This window comes from Phaethon aethereus (assembly GCF_964289735.1).
Source record: "Phaethon aethereus genome assembly, chromosome: 26".
Classification (NCBI taxonomy): domain Eukaryota; kingdom Metazoa; phylum Chordata; class Aves; order Phaethontiformes; family Phaethontidae; genus Phaethon; species Phaethon aethereus.
In genome coordinates this window covers 514,901-530,717 of record NC_138602.1, presented here as the reverse complement: position 1 = coordinate 530,717, position 15,817 = coordinate 514,901, and the positions used below count along the sequence as shown (strand labels likewise).

The 15,817-nt window shown below is 44.7% G+C and overlaps 1 protein-coding gene across 1 annotated transcript; it reads left to right on the top strand.

Annotated features, from left to right (window-relative positions):
- Positions 1-291: 291 nt before the first annotated feature.
- On the top strand, positions 292-15,594 carry RAB11B (RAB11B, member RAS oncogene family; the record flags this gene model as incomplete). Its single annotated transcript, XM_082011088.1, has 5 exons — positions 292-331; positions 6,710-6,905; positions 8,866-9,059; positions 12,060-12,140; positions 15,449-15,594. 5 exons carry the CDS (start codon positions 292-294, stop codon positions 15,592-15,594), a joined length of 657 nt encoding a protein of 218 aa, XP_081867214.1.
- Positions 15,595-15,817: the final 223 nt, after the last annotated feature.

Below are 15,817 nucleotides of genomic sequence, written 5' to 3'. Positions count from 1 at the left end.
CCGCCCCAACCCGAGCCCCGGCACCGCCTCAACTCGCAGGGTCCCTGCTCGGGCACCCAAGCACCGCCCCTCCCCAGCTGCCCTCCTTCGACTGGACAGCGCCGTCCGCCAGTCAGAGGCGCGCCCGTCATTTACTGGGCACCGTTGATGGGTCTGGCGCGCCGCCCGCCTCCTGCGGGCTCTGGCGGCCGCTGATAGGTCGCGGCAGGAGCAGCTCCCTCCTCCCCTCCCCCCCCCCCGGCTGGGCCGCGGTCGGTGCCTGGCAGGCAGAGGGTCGGCGCCGCCATCGCCATGGGCACCCGCGACGACGAGTACGACTACCTCTTCAAAGGTATCGCTGCCGCCCGCGGGCCGCACCGCGCCGCGGCGGCCGCGCCCCTCGGCGGGCCCGCGGCGGCGCTTGGCCCGGCCCTCCCCGCCAGGCCGCGCTGCGTTGGGCCCGGGGCGGCCGCCGCGGCCTTTGTGCGTGGGGCGGCCTTGCGGGCAGCGTCCGCCGCCCCCGGCCGTGGCGGGGCCGGGCCTGGTGTCGGGCTCGCTGCCGGGCTGCGGCGGGGGAGCAGCGGCGCGGGGAGAGCGGGGGAGCGCCGCGGGCCTGCCCCGCACCGCCGCGACGGGGGCTGCGCGCTGGCAGTCGGGCGGCTGTGATCCCCCGTGGCCGTGCTGGGAGTGCGGCCCAGGGCGGGCTGGGGTGGGGGAGAGGTTCAAGGCTTGAGTCGCGGGCTGGAGGAGAGAGGGGCTCCGAGCAGAGGGTTGCGCCCGACGGCATGGGCCGTTCGTATGGGCCGCCCGAGGAATCTTCCCCCGGCGTCGAGCCGGAGCTGAGAAAACTTCGGTGGCGGGCTACTGACTGAACGCGGAGACGTGAAGCTAGGAAGCGTCATGGTTAATTTGGCTTTGCCTGGGCTTATTTTAATCGTTCCCCATACTTGTGCGGGCAGTGGTTGTGTGAGAAAGTAGATAACTGCTGGGTGGATTTAGTGCTGCTGTTCTTGTGCTGGCTCAGGTGGCTTTTGTTGTCGTTGATGTTCTGTGTAAATGTTGCTGCAGGTGGTGTCCCGCATGTGTAAAGATGCTCAGGCTGACCTTTTCCCCGGGACGTCCCACCGCTCTGCCTTTGAGGCCTAAGGAATAATGTGCGCTGGTGTGAAATGTCCAGCCTCGTGTTTCCCAGCCTGTTTTATGTGTGGTCTTCTGTGGTAGCATGGCTGCAATCCGTAGATTCATCCAAGGAGTTTGCCCTTACAAAAGGCAAGGCTATCGTTGCGGTCTGTGGGCAGGGTGGTCTGGCAGGGGTGTGGGTGTGTGCTTGCTGCCATGAAAATCCCCCAGGAGTTGGATGTCAGGGCATGCTGTACATGCCTGGCCTCTAACAAGGGCAGCAGCAGTTCCACACTTGCTTGTTGATGAAAAGAAAGGGCAATTACTCATCTGTTGGAAATAATTTATGGATGTATTTGCCTGTCTGGTGTATTGTCTTCAAGGTAGTGGCGGGGGGGAAAGCTCTTATTTCTTCTCTGCCTATAAAGCAGAAGACTATGCTCCAAAAATATGTGAAACTGTCTGGGTCTAAACTACTTTCCTTCTGAAGTCGTTCCACTGTCTATTTCCCAAGTGGTTTAATAGCCAGGAACTTGAAAGCCTAAAAATTTTATTTCCTTTTTTCTTTCTGTGAACAATTTGGTAGGCAAAACTGCATTCATCTTTAAAAATACTTATGTTGCTTTGAAATGCATTTTTAATTTTATCTGGAGTGAAACTTAACCTAAAGCTATTTGGTCAGGAACCATGCTGTTGTGTTGATACTGCAAAGTAACTTGGCATACTTTGTAGCACTTAATGAAAACTGGGGGCGAGAATTGTCCATTTCTGTGTATCCTTTTGGGTAGGGGTAGTTGTGTGAATGGTTTTTAAAAAACAAACCAACCAACCCACAAAAACCTCCTTCCCTTTCTTCTAAGCGTTTTGGGACTAGGCAAGAAATAATGAATATAAATGGGACCAAGTGGGATGAGGTCTCTGCTTGTAGGACCAACTCCCCTTCCTTTCCCATCTGCCCCCTACGATAATGGGGGGAACTGACATAATGAAAGAAATAATGTCCAGGGTTTGATTTCGTGTTTCGCCCCTTCTTAGCTACACAAACTGCTTTTGAACTCACTTCTGTAAGGCATGTGTAGTGGTCAGAGGTAGAAATAATGGTGGAGGAGGGTTGCAATCTGTGAAGGATTATTTTTATTAAATTTAAGGTTTGACCATTTCCCCTACCATGTATTTCCAAAGGAAATTTGGTTGGACACTGATTTCAGCTTTTACAGTTGGCGCTTGCTTAAGAAATCTCCATCCTTGCATTGTAATATCATTTAGGATGACTCCAGTTGAATGCAGTGCTGCTTTAAAGTCACAATATTTACTTTTTTATATAGTGGAAGATCTGGAACTGCTTGTATAGGAACTTCTGTCACTTAGCATAGATTATATTAACCAGCTTTATGAAAAAGTTAAAAGGCAAAGAGCCCCATTTAGTCTCTTTTGTGTGAAATACTGCTTATAAAACAGTTGTTCAGGGGTGAAAATGGCCAAGGAGCAACGGTTTCTGTGTGTAGCTGGCTCGCTGTTCTTGGTGTTCCCTCGTGAATGACTGCTCATGTCGGCCATCAGCTTGTGCTTTAGGACCGGCCATTTCAATAGGGCTGCAGGAGAGATGAACATTATATTGGGTTATCAGGTCTAGCACTCAGTAGGCAAAAAGTAATTTAAGGTTTGGCGACACTCTGGGGATGTGAGTGTGGTTATAGTCAAAGCTGCTCTGCTAGACTAGCGCCTCTTTATCTTTATTCCCAATTTCCCTTTCTTCTATGTGCATCCCAGCAGTCAGAACTGCTTATTTTATTGATCACAACAAAATGTTGTTAACAAAATGACTGAGCCAACCTTTGGGAGAACAAGCTGAATTCTGTATGCAGAGCTGTACAAAATAATGACGCTGTGAGGATCTTCTTGTAGATGCGTTGCAGTGATGTAACCCAAGCAAAGCCAGTGGTTCAGGGCTCTGTTTCCAATTAGTTTTGTAGCTGGGATGGTTAAAAAGCAGGAACTTTTCATGATGAGTTTTGAATGGGTTGGATATGGAACTGAATTAATGACCTTTTAATAGTTGTTAAAATATTGGAAGCCTTGTACCTATTAAAATGTGATCTGCACATTAATTTTCCTCTCAAGAAGATCAGCTATTATCAGTGTTTATTTTAAAAATTAATTTTGAGGTTGTGCAGATGTGTGCTGGCTCATGAAAAAGGACGGAAAAAAAGAACTTTCTGTTACCTTTGTGGGAATTTAGGCCACTCTAGTCAGAACTTAAGCCTAACAAAGGCTGTGCATATTAAAAACAAATGTGTGTCATGTTAGTCATTAATGTCTGTCAACCTTATGTACTTAATATTTAAAATGAACTCTGCTTATGTGGTCTCTCTCTGAGAGAGTTTTAATCTTCATTGTTTAAAACAATGTATTCTTTTTGTCAGATTAATAAACTGGTGTATTTAAAATTCTATAATAAATTTGATCTTTTTTTTCTTACCAACAATGTATTGCCCTGTATTTTTAATTCTGTCTTTCACTTGCTTTGTACCAGGATCCCACAGCATGAAGCAGGTGTCCAGGTGGTGGGATTGTGCTCTCCTCACTGTAGGGCTGTTTGTTGTGAGGCGTAACAAGACAAGGGAAGGAGGGTGATGATGATGACTGAGATCTGAATGCTTTGCCTCTGACAGATAGCTAACACGGTGAAAGGTAACCCTCAGGCTGGCACAGTGTGATGGAGGAGAGAGAAAATCAGGAAAGACTGGAGGAGCAGTACCACAATTCAGGATTTAAACAGAGCACTAAGCGTGGCTTGCTTGTGTACTTAGAGCTGTCTGATGATGATTGGTGCTGGTTATTGGTTCAAGTCACTTCCAAGTTAAAACCAGTGCATCTTTCCTTTACCAGTGTGGCCCTAAAGGCTGTTTAGGGAGTGTGACTTCATTGATTCTGGTGAGATGTGTTTAGGGAGTATTCAGGCTCTTAAATCTGACTTTGAACTTTCTGTTCTACTCTGTCGAGACTTTTGCATTTGAACAGGCAATGCTGCCTGGTGGCCTGTTCCCGAATTTAGGAACTTTCTCAAGATCTAAGAATCTTGAATGTATCTTGCTCAATTTCCATAGAAAACAAAAGTTTGTGGGTTCTGCCTGCATGTGGGCCTCCAGTCTTTGCGTCTTTCTTCTGAAAGTGAAGATGCTTGTTTAATGCTCAAGACTGAGTATTAACAAGAAGCACTGGAGACTGTAAGGTAGAGGGAATATTACTTACTCAGTTGGAATCTTGTTGCCTTCCTCTGTTATTTCTGCATCCAGTAACTTCTTAAAAATGCTCTCTTAAAAGCTCTGCTAGAATGTGGAGCAGCCCGGTAAAGGGGAGTCTGGTGCTTTGCTGCCCGATTGCAGCAGAGGCGAGTAACCAGCTAAAGTAGCGCAGGATCCCTGAATTTTCTTCCTGTGACAGATGTAGTTAATGACCTGAAATCCATTTGCATGGTTTATGCACAAAGCTGATAATTTAAAAATGTTAGAGGATAGGAGGTATCTAGAACCTGGAGACACAGCTGTGCTTTCTCGAGCTGCAGATTCACGAGAAGGTAACTTCCTTTGGAAATAGTTGGAAGCCTCAGGGTTTTTCCAAGCTGGTCTAGCTTGTGTGGTTGATGTTCTTACCTCCTTCTCGTTATGGTCAGGGCTTTGCTGTATGGTACAGCCCACTCCAGGCCAGCAGATCACTGTGCAAGGTGGGTGACCTTTGGCCCATTCTTGGAACACCCTGTTGAATTAGTGATGAAAAACTGTTTGTCTGGAAAATAAAGCTAACAAAATCCTAGAGTTAGAACTCATAATAAAATCTTTTTTATATATCTGTTTTCATACCCTAAAAAAATGGTTTAGGCTGTTTGCCAGTGAAGGCAGAGCACTGTGAGGAGCTGATTTGAGCTATCCCGGGTGGGGAGTTGTGGCGCCTTGCCACGATTCACTGGCTGCCTGTTCGTGCCTCTGTTGTATTTTGACTGTTCAGCTGTGCTAGCACAATTGTCTGTCTATCTGTGCTGTCAGCTGGATGAAATGCTGGGGGGGGGCGGGGGCTAGTCCGGAGCATTTCAGCAATCTCCCCATGCAGTTTGGGAGCTGTTGCAGCAGAGCAGCAGAGGGCTACAGCAGAAGTTTGGGAATGTGCTGGCAGGGGTGGGGAGGTGCATGAACTAGAGCAGTGTGCTGCCAGAGCTGTATCCTGAAACAATAGCCTAAGCAGAAAAAAATCTGTAGTAGCTCTAAAGATGCGTATGATCCTTGGCCCTGGGAGAATGCTGGTGAGCTCATTCTGGAAGTGTGGAATGAGAAGAGTCGTCTGTAATTTGTTGCGGAGGGATCAGGAATGTTTTCTGCCCATGTCTGCTTTTCTATAGGAAAAACAGATCATATGAATGAGTAAGATCAACAGTGTACTTTGAACTGAAGTAAGAAATATTCCCAAAGTTGAAGAAACCTCACTGAGACTGCCTTTCTTCCTTCTGCTCAAGCCAGGATACTGTTAGCTTGAATACCAAAGTTATATGTGATACAGTATTTGCTGAGACTAAGGGAGGATGGCTTAATTGCTTTTAGTCTCGTTTCCCTTTAGTTATTTCTTGCTCTAGTCAGTAATACAGGGATTTAAGAAAATGTGTATAGTTGCATTGGCTGCATAATAAAGAACCTAGTAGGACAAATCTTGCCTTTGGAGTTGTTGATGAGAAGGTCTCATGGAGAGCCTGATCTAGTGTGGCTGGATATGAAGCAGCAGCCTGAGAGAGTTTCAGCCCCAAAGTAGTGGGAAGCTCCTACTACAAAATGTACCTTTTATTTTCATAATACCTTTTGGTAAAGCTGGGGTTTGTGTGCTAAAGATCTCTCTGCACTAACATTTTTCTGTTAACATGGCAACACCTTGCATGGAGGCAGAGATTTTTAGCTCATCTTTTACTTCACATGCAATCTACTAGAACTTGTTTTGCTGGATGAAGTTCTGCTTTGTTTTGTACCTTGTTTGTAGTATGAAATATCTCTTCCCCTTTTTGTGGTGAACATATTTATGAATTAAATTACTTAAATAAAACACCTTATATGGCCCCAACAGGGACTGCAAATAATTGTTTACTTACTGTGATTTTTTGTTTTCGTTTTTTTTAATAAAAATAGACTAGGCTTATAATGTACCCAGGATTTTGACAGGTAGCTCATTGCCATGTTCTTGACTGGAGTGGTTCTTAAAGTGGGTTGCAGCCTTTCTCTGCAAAAGGTCAAGTATGCAAGGGACATCCAGTTACCTCTAATTTCTGGTGGTGGCTTGGGGCCTCCAAAGCAGTGTTTAGCAGTTGACAGTTGCTGTAGCAGTTTCTCATTTCCATCTCTGAGGAACTGAGCAGCTAGCAACAAAAAGGCTTGGGGCTGTTTTTGGGGCTGGGGAAGCAAGCTATGAGTTGTAAAGCCTGAGGTGGTGTCAGCGTAGCTTTCTCCTGTGTTTATCTGGCTGCACAACTCCTGGGTCCTGCCTCGTAAGGCAATATAGCGGCCAGGTAGCACCATTGCACTATGTAAATGTTGGTATGAAGAATTAATTTCAAAAATAATGTCTTTTCTTTCAGTTGTGTTGATTGGAGACTCTGGAGTTGGGAAGAGTAATCTTCTGTCACGTTTCACACGTAATGAGTTCAATCTGGAGAGTAAGAGCACCATTGGGGTGGAATTTGCCACCAGGAGCATCCAGGTGGATGGGAAGACAATAAAAGCACAGATCTGGGATACTGCAGGACAGGAAAGATACCGTGCCATTACCTCAGCGTGAGTACTATGTCTTTGCTCAGGCTAACAGCAGAATTCTAGCAGAGAAGGTACAGATAAACTTATGAGTAGAGAATTAATGAAACGTATTTGGGATACATGACAAAATTGTTATGACCGACTTCAGTGTACATCCAAGTCATAAGATAACAAATATTTTTGTGTTCCTTGATTAATATAATGAAAGTAACTTTTAGATTCTAATGATACTGTTATAGAAAAAAATGACAGCTTAAATGAAGTGTGGGAAATTTTGTTCTAAGTCTTGTGATTTGGGGTTTTTTACCTGCCCTGGGTATGCTATCTTCATTATGTGGAATGAGTGTCATTTCTGATGGAAGCTGAGTACTATTTGGCATCACGTTTTGGTCTAGGCACGGTGTCTTACTGTAACACCAGTGACTTCTGGTCTTCATTGTCCCCTCAATCTTGAGATTGAGGGTATTTTTAGGACAGTCTTCAGCCGCAAGCTCCCTGGAAATGTCAAGGATTTTAAATTAGTCACAGCCCTGAAAATTGGGTCCAAGAGTGCATGCTGAATAACCAGTAAGTAGGAAGGCAACTGTGATAGTGCTGACTCTGCAGTATTGGGCACATCCCTATTTAGAACAATGGTGTTAAGAAGCTTTCATGTATGGCACCTTGTTAATCCACACAGTGCCTTAAGATGTAACCTCTGGGTGTATCTGCTTCTATGCAGGTAGTAGGCAAAAGTATCTTTTAGAGGAAAAAAGAAAAACCCTGTTGGCAGGCTTAGTTATCCAGGGCATATTCTGATTAGAGAGTTGAAAATTGTTAGTGTTACAGATATATATCTATTTTTAAAGCTATAAACTTGTTTCTCAATCATGCACAGCTTGAGCCATTTGTATTAAACTCAATGTAAGGGGAACTTTTTTCATTGAGGTGAAATAGGGTAATGCAGAATAGGTGGGGGAAAAATAGAAGAGTGTGGAGCCCAAAGGGAATAATCTATAGGGAAGGAATGCAAAAACAAAGTAATGCAGAAGCAGGTGTAAGTGGTGATTTGAAATTGCATCTTTTCCATAATTGTTGGTGTGTTTTTTCAGAAATTTTTTTGTGACCCTTAAATTGTTCTTACTGCTGTAAAAGCTTAGCAGAAAAACTGCTGGCTGAGTCTGGTTCAACAACAGGCTTGGCCAATGACAATTGGTGCATCTGTAGTCCTGTGATCTTGCCTCTCCTTTGTGCTGGCACAAGCTCTTGCTTGACACATCACTAGGCCAGTTCAGCTTGCTAAGCCAGCAGAATGCCAACCAGCAGTAAAAAGTGAATGTTTTCTGCTGACTTGGTGCCTTGAATTGGTTCAGCAACATGTTGGACAGGTGCTGGTGGAGCTGAGGAGAAATGGTAAGATTATGTGGAAGAGAGATATCGACATTATAGAACTGATGATTGGTTTGTGATGTCCTGAGCCTTTGGCTGGAGTTGAAATGGGCTCAAACCTGCACTGAGGGAGCAAACTCTATTCTTGGCTTATGGGCACGTGGATAAGTGTCAATATAGCCCAGAGTCCCTTAAGAGGGACAGGAAGCATTTGAAAGATCAGCAAAAAATACTGACGTTTTACTAAGGACTATTTTCCTAGTAGGAAGATAAGTTATAACTTCACAAAAACCTTCTATCAGTACTGATTCTGAAATGCATTGTGAGTTTTCTTGCACACTGTTTTAGCAGACTAAAAATGTCATGGCTTCCACAGTCTTTTCAGCATTTTGTTACATACGTTGGAATTTTTTAGGAATGCCATTAAAAAAATTCCAGCATTTGGAACTTGGTTTTAGGTTTAAAAAAACCCCCACAACAGTACAGCTTTTTCCAAAGTGGGGGGCATGTTTTTAACTTTTTAGTAGTAACCAGTATAGAAGAGCCAGATACTGGGTTTGTTGGTGTAACTCAGACAGAGCTCTCTGTAAAGGAATGTGCCTTATGGTTTCAGATATTACCGTGGTGCTGTTGGGGCTCTTCTTGTCTATGACATTGCCAAACATCTCACCTATGAGAATGTGGAGCGCTGGCTAAAGGAGCTTAGAGATCACGCAGACAACAATATTGTCATCATGCTGGTGGGTAACAAGAGTGACCTCCGCCATCTGAGAGCCGTGCCTACTGATGAGGCCCGGGCTTTTGCAGGTCTGTAGACAGTGTGTTCTGGGTTGGTGCTTTCTGAACTTGATGTTGGTGCAAGCTGTAATCGTGTTATTGTTGTTCAGGACTGAACTTTCACCTCCAGTTTTATTTTTGACCCTAAAAAAAGGCATTTAAGATAGCGTGTGTGGTTGAGTGGGGTTTTTTTGTTGTTGTTTTTAAATCTAGTGGTAGTACATGTTTTTGAAACATTGTCCTTGAGCTGCCTGATAGCTGAAGATTAAATACTTCCTCTAGCAATGCTAGAAACAGTAAGCAACGTTTAGAAGAGAAAATGTCACAACATAAATATAAAATATCACAACACAAAATGTCTTTCCTTCCTTCCTAGAGGCCTGGTTCTCCTGAATACATATCAACGTAGACAGCTGCAAATGAATACTGAACCTTCTCTTAGATGGTGTAGTTTCTGCTCCAGAGCACTGATGCGTATAGTAGCATTATAGAATCTTTGGGTTGGAAGGGACCTTTTAAGGTCATTTAGTCCAACCCCCCTGCAAGGAGCAGGGACATCTTCAAGTAGATCACATTGGTCAGAGCCCTGTCCAACCTGATCTTGAATGTTTCCAGGAATGGGGCATCTACCACCTCTCTGGGCAACCTGGGTCAGGGTTTCACCAGCCTCATTGTCAAAAATTTCTTCCTTATATCAAGTCTAAATCTACCCTCTTTTAGTTTAAAACCATTACCTCCTGTCCTATCGCAACAGGCCCTGCTAAAAAGTCTGTCTCCATCTTTCTTATAAGCCTCCTTTAAGTACTGGAAGACTGCAACAAGGTTTCTCCAGAGCATTCTCCTCTCTGGGCTGAACAACTGCAACTCTCTCAGCCTGTTCTGAGAGGAGAGGTGCTCCATCCCTGTGATCATTTTTGTTGCCGCCTCTGGATCTGCTCCGACAGGTCCATGTCTTTCCTGTGCTGAGGGCTGGATGCAGCACTGCAGGGGTGGGTCTCACCAGAATGGAGTAGATGGGCAGAATCCCCTCCCTTGACCTGCTGGCCATATTACTTTGGGGGCAGCCCAGGATACGGTTGGCCGCCTTGTCTGCAAGCGTACGTTGCCGGCTCATGTCCAGCTTTTCATCCACCAGGACCCCCAAGTCCTTCTTGGCAGGGCTGCTCTTCATCCCCCAGCCTGTACTGATACCGGGGGTTGCCTCGAGCCAGGTGCAGGACCCTGTGCTTGGCCTTCTTGAACCTCATGAGGTTCATGTGGGCCCATTCCTTGAGCTTGTCCAGGTCCCTCTGGATGGCATCCCGTCCCTCAGGTGTGTGTCAACCACAGCTTGTTGTCATCTGCGAACTTGCTGAGGGTGCACTCGATCCCACTGTCTGTGTCACTGATGAAGATATTAAAGGTCCCAGTACAGACCCCTGAGGGACACCACTCGTCACCAATCTCCATGTGGACATTGAGCCATTGACCACTACCCTCTGGGTGTGACCATCCAACCAATTCCTCATTCACCCAACAGTCCACCCATCAAATCCGTATCTCTCCAATGCAGAGAGAAGGATGTTGTGGCGGAGTGTGTCAAAAGCCTTAGAGAAGTCCAGATAGACAACATTAGTAGCTCTTACCTTGTCCACTGACGTGGTCACTCTATCACAGAAGGCCACTAGGTTGGTCAGGCAGGACTTGCCCTTGGTGAAGCCATGCTGGCTGTCTCAAATCACCTCCCTGCCCTCCATGTGCCTTAGCATAGCTTCTAGGAGGATCTGTTCCATGATCTCCCTGGGCATAGAGGTGAGGCTGACGGGTCAGAAGTTCCCAGGGTCCTTCTTCCTACCCTTTTTACAAATGGGTGCAATATTTCCCTTTTTCCAGTCTCCCGGGACTTCACCTGACTGTCGGGACTTTTCAAATATCATGGAGAGTGGCTTGACAGCTACATCAGCCAGTTCCCTCAGGACTCTGGGATCATCATCTAGTTTAAATACAGTGATCATCAGGCTTGGAGATTATCAATTGTTGGGAGAAAACAAGTGGGTTTTCATGTTTCTCAACATGTGAGCTGCTGCCACTGCATTACTTCTCTCTCTTCCTTATATTGCAGAGCACTGGTCAAATATTCTTTTTGCCCATATAGGACTAGGGGCATTCAGCTTACTTTTATGTGGCTATCAAGCTTGGAGGTTGAATTTAAATGTATAGCCTTTAAAATCCTTCTGGGAATATTACTAGCACTTGCTTAAACATGTTTTCTGAAATTTGCTAGTATGCATGTACCCTGTGGTTAGTAAAACCACTTTAAATTCTCAGACAAATGAGGAGTGAAGGTTATATAAGAGAAGTAAAATGAGTTAGTAGGTACTCTAGATAGTGCACTACTGTGGTCAGTTGGTTCAAGGTCTTATTTTTTGCCCCTGACTTCCTACTAAGGCTGTTTTAAATAGCTAGTAATAGAACAGGTGTTGCTGTTTAAGGTCTATGACTGAAATTTGCCTATTTCTGGGCAGGTGGTACAGTACCATTCTAGGTGTGATGTTTGGGTGTTAATCATAATCTTTTAATTAAAAGATCTTTTGCATTGTATGAGGAAAGAAGAAAATAGACTGTATTACTAGAGGTTTTATTGTGATTTGGAGGTGGGGCCTGATTGTGTAGGTCTGTTTTATCTTTTTTGGGTTGCAGAGGAGAATTGTGATTCCTGTTGCAGCAACATGCCTGTGCTCTTGCTGAAGGTACTTCTAGGAGTGATATGTAGCCAGATGAGAATAATATTGTATTGCTTGACTGAACAAGGGCTGCAGTGAGGAAAATGTCCTCATGCTATGGCAAGGCAGTGGTCAAAGGTGACGCTGCTGAAATGCCAGCTGCTAAAGGAATGATCTGCCAAGTTGTTCTGAGTGTAAGAGGAAATAAAAATTAAAAAAGACTGTGCCCCCGCTGATTTGGCCTAAAAATAAAGGTGAAAACCTCAAAGTAAAGGTGAAATAAAGTGCTATTAAAGTTCTTAACCAAACCACTTGTTATTTATTACAGAAAAAAATAACTTATCTTTTATTGAAACTTCCGCTCTGGATTCAACAAATGTAGAAGAAGCCTTCAAGAACATCCTTACAGGTATGGTTCAGAGAACCTCCTGAGGTAGTTGATCTTCTTCATGGGCATGTTTTGCAGTTATCTAGAATGTTTTGGAAATTAATGGGAACAATGGTTAGTTTGCAAGCTTTTTAATCTTACCTTTGTGTTCTGCCTCCCACCAACACATGCCTCTCTGCCCAAGAATCTGGCGGCTTCTAGTCCTCTGATGTTCCATAAATTTAACCTATTCCAATAGCACTGTTGTAGAGGTACTAATAGTTCTGTGCCTGCACGAAATCTAAGCAGTGAAGCCACAGCCATGTTAGGAAGTTAAATGTTCCAGTGTGTCTTCTTGCACCAAAGCAGACTGATATATAATATTTTTATCCAGACTACTGAACTCTTATCAGCTGATGGCAAGGGTTATAGGTGATTGCACCAACAGCTCATAGCTACCTGCAGACTGCCTGCTGGGAATGTCCCTGAAGAGTCCCAGGAATTGTCTAAGAATGTCATAATGGTTACAGGCCAAAATGAGGTCAGGTCTTATGATTTCCACTGCCCAAGAATGTTCCTCAGTATGTATCACTGCTGTAGATGTGGCTACTGAGTGCAAAGTGTTCAGTTGCAGCTTCAGACTTGCTGTATGTGTGGGAATGCTGTGTGGCTCATGCAGTAGGTCCAATGCATCAGAGGTATTCCAGGTACTAGTACTCTACTGCTTGCTTTTATCCTCTTTCAGACTGGGGCTTATAATTTCCATTCCTTAAGATGGAGCTGTTGCCTGCATGTATTTTCTTGGCCCTGGAGCACCCTATTGCACATGAGGCCTAGGATTTGCCAGTAAAGCTTTGTTACTGTAGGTACACCAGCAAGTCTTTGCTGTGCTAAGCCGTTGTCAAAGCACTTCTGTGCTCACAGGGATTTCCAGATAGTGTTTTGCAAATTTGAGCTGAGTGTTATTTGGCCTCTGGAAGAGTGTAGCTCTGCTCTAGGCTAAATGCTGCACATGGGGAACTTACTGATTTCCTTCAAAGTGAGGTTGACCAAGAAGTGAGAGTTGTATGGTCATGAGGTGGGAGGAGGGACAGGGTTGAAGTGGTGAGGATATGTGCTGGAAGATACGTAGCCTACAGCCAGTAGAAGTGTGAAGCACACAGAGCAAGATCAATGCTTAGAATAAGCACTGCTCATCTCTGCTGTTCGTTTGGTTGGGGTGGGTAACTTTTCCCAAACTTGCCTAATTTTACTCTAATTTTAGTTAGACTTTAGTTTTTATGAGTATGTCAGCACTGTATGCTTTAGCACTTTGTGTTACAGAGGATGTATTATTCTGGCACTAGTCTGAGGTGACTCTGCATTGGGTAGCTCTGTGCCTGAGCTAATCATCTGAGGCAGAGTCCTGGGAAGCACGGTGCTGTCGCACCCAAGGGTGTCTGAAGGACAGCATGGGCCTGCAGGACAGATGAATTGGAGCTAACAAACCTTGATAAACTTGAGCATCTCTGCTTTCAGAATCTGTCTTCCACTCAGTGTTCTGCAGTAGTCATATCTCAAAATACTGTTTGAGGTAACAGGGAGGTTGGTGTTTCAAAGCATGGTCAGTTCTCAATAGCATGAGTGTAGTTCAGCAGTTGCCATCCATCCTGTCTTCCCTTGCAGTGTTCTGAGATAGGCCATCTTCTCTACGCAGGATCAAAGGTTGCTCTAGGAGACAGCCCCAGTATAGTCTGCTTGTAACAGATAAGATACTTAGGGAGCAAGAACTTGAGCTGAGGTCAGGCCTGGACAAACTGAACTCAAAACACTATCTCACAGCAGCATTCTGGGCTCCCAAAAGTGTTGAGATTGTCCAGTTCAGGTACAGTGGGGATGTGGCTAGTAAGACTGAGCAGTCCTAAAAAGGCATCCTGTTTCGTATTTCTAGATTATATTGCCCATTTTTTTAAATGAAACTTCTAAAGTGATTACCTGGGGGGAGAATCATCCTTCTAAGGGAGAAGAAGAAACCTGGGAAAATGTGCTGTGTAGAGCAAGTGAGTTGGGAGAAACTGTGGGGGACTTGGAGGAGGGAAGAGGGTGGGAGCAGGAGGACAGGAGTTTCTTTACTGGCCACCAGTTTGAACAAACAAAACAACCCAACAGATGCTACCCCAAAGAAAAGAGGGCTTGGCAATGACTCTGAACAGCTAGTTCACTGGATGCCACTGAGCACAAGAGAAGGGGGATGTGGAAATCCCTGTACAGCTCTCCTCATCCCTTTCAGCAAAAAGAGCTGAATGTAGCCAATAGCAGCAAGATCAGTCTTGGGTTAAAGGCTTCCATTTTAAACAATGTAAATATGTGCAGCTTCTTTTAAACAAACCAACCAACCCCAAAAAAACAACCAATGTAAACAAAACCCACATAGTCCCCCCATGATTTTTAAACCTTACTAAAGACTTGGGTGTTACTGTTTTGAGGCTGTAGCTATGTGAATGTGACCATAATATTTACCGCAGACTTCCAGGAAGGTACTTGCCCTTTTCCTGTCTCACAATGGAGGGAAGTTAGAACAAGGGCTTACAGTCAGTGAAAGAAGTAATTCAAAACCTTTCAACTTAAATTATTTCTAGTAACTATGCGGTTGAAATGGTTTGTTTCTGAAAGCTTTTAACCTGGCAGTCTCTCTTCAGCAGTTACAGCTTTGTGGATCTGTGTGCTTTCAGGCATAAATTAACTGGAGTCAGATAAATTAATTCTCTCAGGACAGGCATTTATAGTTCCATGAAGCCCCATATTGATCCAGGTGGCTATTTACTGTCATAGGTGGGAAAACTGGTTTGTTGCAGAGAGGAGCAGGCATTTCTGTCATTTGGTAGTAGCGGCTTGCCAGAAGCTAAAGTGTGAAGTAGATAAGTCATTGCTGCTGCATAATGGCGTTTTGGAAGCATCCTGTTGATTGGTGTTTCTAGATTATATTGGCCGTTTTTTTAATAAAAAATAAGATGATTCCCTATTGTAGAAATGAGCATTCCTGCTCTTTCCTAGTTTAAAAAACCTTTTAATAATACCCATGTTCATGGAGTCATTGAAAAAGAACATGGTAGGAAGTGCTGTTGTGGAAGACAGTAAGGAATCTTGTCTTAACTTTTTCCAGACAGGGCTGGTGTATCCATTACAGAGCTGGAAAGCCAGCCAGATGCTACATGCCACAGCTGGTCAGACTAGATTCCCTTTCACAGCTCTGAAGTTAAAATCTCATTCTTGGGTTCTAGCATCTTCTTTGACAGCTTACTCTGACATGTGCATGTGCTCCGTTGCAGGCAGTGTCTTTCTGGACACTAACAAGTCTCTTGTCATTTCAGAAATCTACCGCATTGTTTCCCAGAAGCAGATTGCAGATCGATCTGCACATGATGAATCTCCTGGCAACAATGTCGTTGACATCAGTGTCCCACCAACCACCGATGGACAGAAATCCAACAAACTCCAGTGCTGTCAGAACCTGTGACCTCCTGTAGATGACTCTTGTGCCCTTCACTTTGTCTGTGCTTCATTTAGAAACTTGTGTGCACTTACCTCCTGTGATTCAGTGACTCCCTCTTCCCTCCTTTACCCCTTTCCCAAGTCCCTTCCTTTCATCTTAGAGCTTTAATTGTAGGGCTACCATTCCCCTGCCTCTGAAATCCCCTTCAATGTGGTGACTTTTGGGCTTGAAATGTAGGCACTGATCT